At 35.0% G+C, this 6108-nt stretch overlaps 1 protein-coding gene across 1 annotated transcript in view; it reads left to right on the forward strand.

The window, feature by feature from the left end:
- UNC13C (unc-13 homolog C) overlaps positions 1-4352 on the forward strand; it is a 593765-nt gene extending 589413 nt beyond the window's left edge. Inside the window, exon 35 of the mRNA XM_029952367.1 lies at positions 2516-4352. Within this exon, the coding sequence (XP_029808227.1) occupies positions 2516-2801 (286 nt within the window). The 3' untranslated portion in view covers positions 2802-4352. The remainder of the gene's footprint in view (positions 1-2515) is intronic.
- The last annotated feature ends 1756 nt before the right edge of the window (positions 4353-6108 follow it).

The raw sequence follows: 6108 nt of genomic DNA on the forward strand, positions 1-6108 counted from the left end.
GCAATCAGGGTAAAGGAGACTAGATTACATTACAAGTTTAATAGGAGGCCCTAAAGGGTTTTCAGGTAAGAAAATGATCTGATTTATATCTTTACATTATTATTCCATTTACTGTATAAAAATAACAATTATAGGGAAACAAGACCCAACATGAAGTTAGAAGTCTATTGCTGTATATAAAAATAATAATTACAGGGAAACAAGACCAAATATAAAGAAAAGTTAGAAGTCTATTGCAGTGGTTGAGGGAAAAGGTAATACGGACTCACCAGATGGTAGTAGGGAAGTGGAAGTAAGTAGCAGAAAGATGGAAAGAAGTGGAAAGATTCCAGGTGTGAACTGGAAGTAGAATCTATAGAACTTCTAGTCAACTGGAGGTAGCACATGAAACAAAGAATACATACGGTAGGCTCCTGAAAACATGTAATTTAGGATAATTGGACATCCTTATTTACATAGGAATTTACTAGGATATGAGAATGGAAGGACTGTAAGCAATAGTGATGTAATCTGGGGCCAGCAGTGGCCAGATTACTACCCCTACTGTACATGAAGGAGAGGAAGACTGGTCACTAAACCTGGGAAAACAACAACTTCCTATGTCCTCAGTCACCTCAAAAAGAGCAGGGGCCTTCCAGGGAAGGACAGTATCCTAGCAGCAGCATCACACAAAAGGAGCCAGGGTAAGAGAATCTGACCTTGCTTTCATCATTACTTTTGATTTCCTCAAGTAATTTCCTCCCTTTTGGCCAAAACTGACTAGAAGAAACTTCACCAATATAATCCTTACACTCAGCATTTCCAACACCAAGTACAAGGAGAAGGATGGAAAGTATATCCAGTTGAGGCAAATGCAAATTATCTGGCTCTGAATGATATCAAAGATGACCTGTAGGTTTCTGGCATAAGCAGTTGGGTAGATAGTGATTTACTGAGATGGGGGAACTGGGACAAGAGATGAGGAGATCAAGTACTGTCTTGAGTCTATTAATTTGGCAATGCCTGTGTGGCACATTCCAGAGGAAGTATCAAATATATTGTTGGATATAACTTGAGAATCATCAGCATCAGACATAATTGCATAAATCTAGATGAGCTGACCTAGGATCAGAGAAGAGAGGACACTGCACCAAACCCTTGGGGATTGCACATGCTTAACCAAACACTTTCTCACTAGTTTGGTTCTTTGCTTGTTTGTTCCACAGTCTTCATTTCCCAGAGACTTTTCAGCACACTGAGTTCTAAATACTAAACTCTGTCACCACTCATTAAACTTAGCTGTCCTACTACATCTATTAAAATGGCTCTAATAGATTAATCATTTCCACAATACTTCCTAATAAACAAGCTCCCAAGATTCCACGTACCTATCTCTCTAAATTGTATAGAAAATTTGATTAATTTAAGTTTCTATGAATTACTTGAATCATGCAACATTCAGATGTAACACTGTGAGGTACAAAGACCATGATTCTGGGAAAAAGGCAGTATTTTGATGCATTTTAATTCATAAAAAGTTCTGTCTCCTATCATATTTTGCTCTTCTATACTTACTCACCTGGCTTCCATTTTCTTTCACATTATTTCAGGTTGTTTCTAAAATAAGTACACACTGTAGTTACCAGTGTTGCCCAGAAACAAAAGTTTGACTCTGCAAATGTGGTCTAAAAAAAAGTCACTTAGAAAAGGAAGGGATTTGGAAGCTTGTACTGCTGAGGAACAGATGTGCATTCATTAGGAAGTCAAGGGTATCTGAGAATGAAGTAAAATAAGGGGCAGGGGAGGATTATTCTCAGTGTATTACCTCTCAGCCTTCTTCATTACGTTCAGTTCTGCACTGCCAAGTTGCTATTAGTGGAGAACATCCTCAGCCCCACACTTGACAGGTGTCTAACTGTTGCCATCAGAAAGAACTGGCCTTGAAGCATCACGCTCCACTGGAACTGATTTACTCTGGAGATTTGTATCTCATTTGGCATCTTGTGAATAATCTTGTCTGTGTTAGCTTGATAGTCCGTGTTGTTTATGCCCCAGAGAAAAGGCTCCTGAATGGAATAGTGTATCCAGAAGTCTGAGGTAAAGAAAACATAACTGATGTTGAAATGGCATAGAAATTCTTGCAAGAACTACCCCTTACCTTGGTCAAGCCCCCAAGACCCCTAGCACCCCATCCCATCCCTGTATCAGAAGGAAGACCACGACTCCAAGAATTAAGTATATTTTAATTAAAGTTTCTATTAATATGCTCAGTATCAAGATAGTAAAACTTATTCCAACTGATTTCCTATTTCTATCTAGGCAAAGAAATTTTAAAATTACAAAGTTAAGTAATATCTTTAAAAACAATCTAATGAAATATAAATGATATTTGCATCAGAGTTAAAATACAATGATGTTCTATTTGCCAAATAGTATTCTGAGGAAGGTATACAATTTTCAGCAGTATTTTAGGACCTTATCGATCCCTAGGTGAAGTCAAATTTTTGCTCAGATTTCTCATTTTTAATCCACACAGCATTCTGGGTAATGAAAACCGGCCAGGAGCCTATGAACTTCATCTATCAGTTAAAGATTACTGCTTCGCCCGAGAAGATAGAATTATTGGAATGACAGTAATTCGGCTACAGAACATAGCAGAAAAGGGAAGCTACGGGGCCTGGTATCCCCTTCTGAAAACTGTCTCCCTGGATGAAACTGGTTTGACTATCCTTAGAATACTCTCTCAGAGGACCAACGATGACGTGGCTAAAGAATTTGTAAGACTGAAATCTGAAACAAGATCTGCTGAAGAGAGTGCTTGAAACAAATACTGCAAGCTATCATCTTCAAGAATTTATAAACCATAACTGACTACTGCATGCTCGTGCAAATACATGGGAATGTTTTGTAGCTCACTAGGTTTCGGTGTTTGTCAGGACTCCGTGTCCACAAAGTGTGGGGGAAACTTGCTGAACTTTTATACCAGTTCTGGTCTTTGGGAAATAAATGTTCCATGAAGTGCCAAAATTATGATGTAACGTGAAATATTAAGAATATCTTTTAAAATGTTTCATTTGATTACCAGTTCTCATCCTTTCAATATACTAGAAACACAATTAGGTTTTTGTTTTTTGTTTTGTTTTGGGTTTTTTTGGTTCATCCATTGTCTTTGTTAAATTAGCTTGTTGCCCATAGATCACAAAGCATCTGTTACCCAAATTCTGTTTTATTTAGACTTACCTCATTGGAGACGTCATACAAAGAACTTTTTCTATCAAAGCTAGAGATACAGTCACTTGTAGAAAGTGTTTGTAATTTTATAGTTGCAGATCTATTGTGATGATTTTTGCATACAAATTAAAATAGAAAAGGTGGGAAATATTTTATGCTGACCAGTTTCCAACCTTTCTGAATATCACTGTGAAGAAATGCTATTAAAGCAAACTTATACAAAGCAATGCTAAATAGAGTTTGTTAACAATGTTTGATATATTGACAAAACTTTGTTCTTTAAAACTGCCAAGGTCACATCACATTTGTAAAAATGGTAAGTTGATGCATTTGCCATCTAGCACTGTCTTGGCTTTACCAAATTTCATTCTTTAGAAGTCTTTGGATTGAGGGTTTAGAGATGCAACAGAAGATTTGTATCTTCAAATTACCTATAATAAGTAACTATACTGTTAGTGTTTTCCCTCTGACAGTTATGACTATCTCCTTATTTATTAAGCACTGTAATCATTTAAATGCTTTTTTCTTTTTAAAAATATTCAGCAATTTATACTGAATGCAGCATTACTATATATTGCATTGGAGCAAAAAGACATGTCTTCATCTATTTAATGAAAAATGTAAAATAAGATCTGAAGAAATTGCTTATAATTTTGTAATTTATGTTATTTATAAGCCCAAAATGCATCAGATACAATAGGAAAACAACTTAAGACAGCTTGGTACGTAAAAATATAACTAGATTGGATTTTGATTATCAAATAGCTTATGAATCTTTGCATTTTCTGTATCCTTATGGTTTGAGTTTTTAGAGTCTGTATCTAAATACTTGGTTGTAGAACAGTACTTTGTAATTGTAACTTATGGTCATAACTGTTAGTGGACAACATACACCTGCAGAAATAAGAATCCTACAATGATTGTGCTTTGTGAACAAGCTGGTCTATGTTAAGAACAGAAGTGAATAGTATCATGACTCTCAGAACCATTCTGTTACTGAGTGTGAAAACATACCAGTGACATCCACTACTTCATGTTAAATTGTTAGGCAATTACTCTGTTAATGACTTCTCCAAATGCATAGTACAATACTACCCTCTGGCATATGCATTAATAAATGGATGTTTATTGAACATATGCAACACTTTATTGTATTTTCTGCCTTTTTCATTTATACCACATAACTTCATTCCTTAGGAAGAAAAATCCCAGACCCTTTTATTGGATATAAAACTTTTCACATTATATGGTTCTACTTCCCATTAAGATTTGACAAACTTTTTCCAGGAGTTGTATTCACGGAAACATCTACCTATCACAAGATCATGACACTGAAAATAATGAAGCACTAAGGTATCTACATACCTCCAAGTCTCTGAATATTCTTAAGAACAATGAGGAAAAGACAACATCCAACATATAAAGAAGCAACATTTTTAAATAAAAACTTAATATTATAAATAGTTTTATTATTTTATTGAATGATTAATTCTAGATTTATCTTACAGTGATTTTACAGAACATTGACTTGCGCTTTTTAGAAGCCCATTGTTATGAAGCATGATACATCTGAATAAATGGTAGTTAGGATTCCTATGGATCACTTTAAAAAGTTATGAGTGAATTATTTTTCTAGTATTTGTTTAATTGGATCTACTCATTCTGTCCTATATATATCATATATCATATATATATAATGTTTTATATATATATATATAAATGCTAATGGCAGGGTTGTGAATTGAGTCTATTTATTAACATCACAAAGTACAGGTAGTGATTTAGAAATGGTCTTAAATTGTGCAGGCTTTGTTGTTTCGGGAGAAACAACAAAGCCTGTTGTTTACAGACCCAAATTAGTAATCACTCTGAAGTTCACAGCAAACATTGTCAAGTGTAGGATCCCTTAAACTGTGTGGCAATTTCTTTTTCTTGTTCTACATAAGGTGCACAGAGACAAAGCTGTTATTCATCTACAGATAAACTTCACATTAGAAGTTCTTAAAGAAACACATGAAAATCAGATTTGGTGAAAATGAAGTACTGTAAACCATAGAGGAGCACTTACTATTGAAAGGAGCTCTGATGAATTATCTTTTATGTAATCAGATGTCCCCATCACAACCTGCTCTAATTCATCTCTTTCTAGGATAATTTATATATTGAATTTCCCTTAAATGAGGCACATTTATAAATGACAATTCTAGCTTAATGTTTTTCATCTGGCCTTTTATAAAAAATGTTTAATGCAACCAGGAGTTTCTCCCTTTCATTTCTCTAACTTATACAAAGGCACTACGACACCATCTTTTTCGTGAAGTAATGGAATAACTTTAATCTTTACACTTAAATAATAATAAAAGAAAAACAATCATTTATAAGGGACTCGGCAACTATCCCTGGATGACCGACTCCCCCACTAGCCACGGGCAATACTCTTGGACACACCAGGAAAAGACGGCCTTGCCTGGCACTACTTGTGTTTATCCTCACTCCTGTTCTGTGCCGGAAATAACTGGCCCTTGTTCTCTGACTCCCCTCCCTCCACAGACTGATGATTGCTCGCTCATAAAATAATTCATCATGTGATGAATAACTTCTTAGAAACAGGAAGTATATTTACAAAGATTTATAAAAGGAGGGAAGGAAAGTAATGATTAGTTACTGATTAAAAACACATTGTGTATGTTTTAAATTGCATATACTCTGTAGGTAAACATTTGTGTTTTGACAAATTCATAAAATCATGCTTGTTGAGAATTTTTCCATTTATATTCAGGAGCTATATTCATCTCTAGTTATCTTTACTTACAAAATTTGTGTCTTGTTTTTGTTTCAGGCTATTTATGGCCTCCTAAAATGAACTGGGGATTGTTCCCTCCATTTTTACTTCCTGGA

This window comes from Suricata suricatta, chromosome 9 (genome assembly GCF_006229205.1).
Source record: "Suricata suricatta isolate VVHF042 chromosome 9, meerkat_22Aug2017_6uvM2_HiC, whole genome shotgun sequence".
NCBI classification, from domain to species: Eukaryota; Metazoa; Chordata; class Mammalia; order Carnivora; family Herpestidae; genus Suricata; species Suricata suricatta.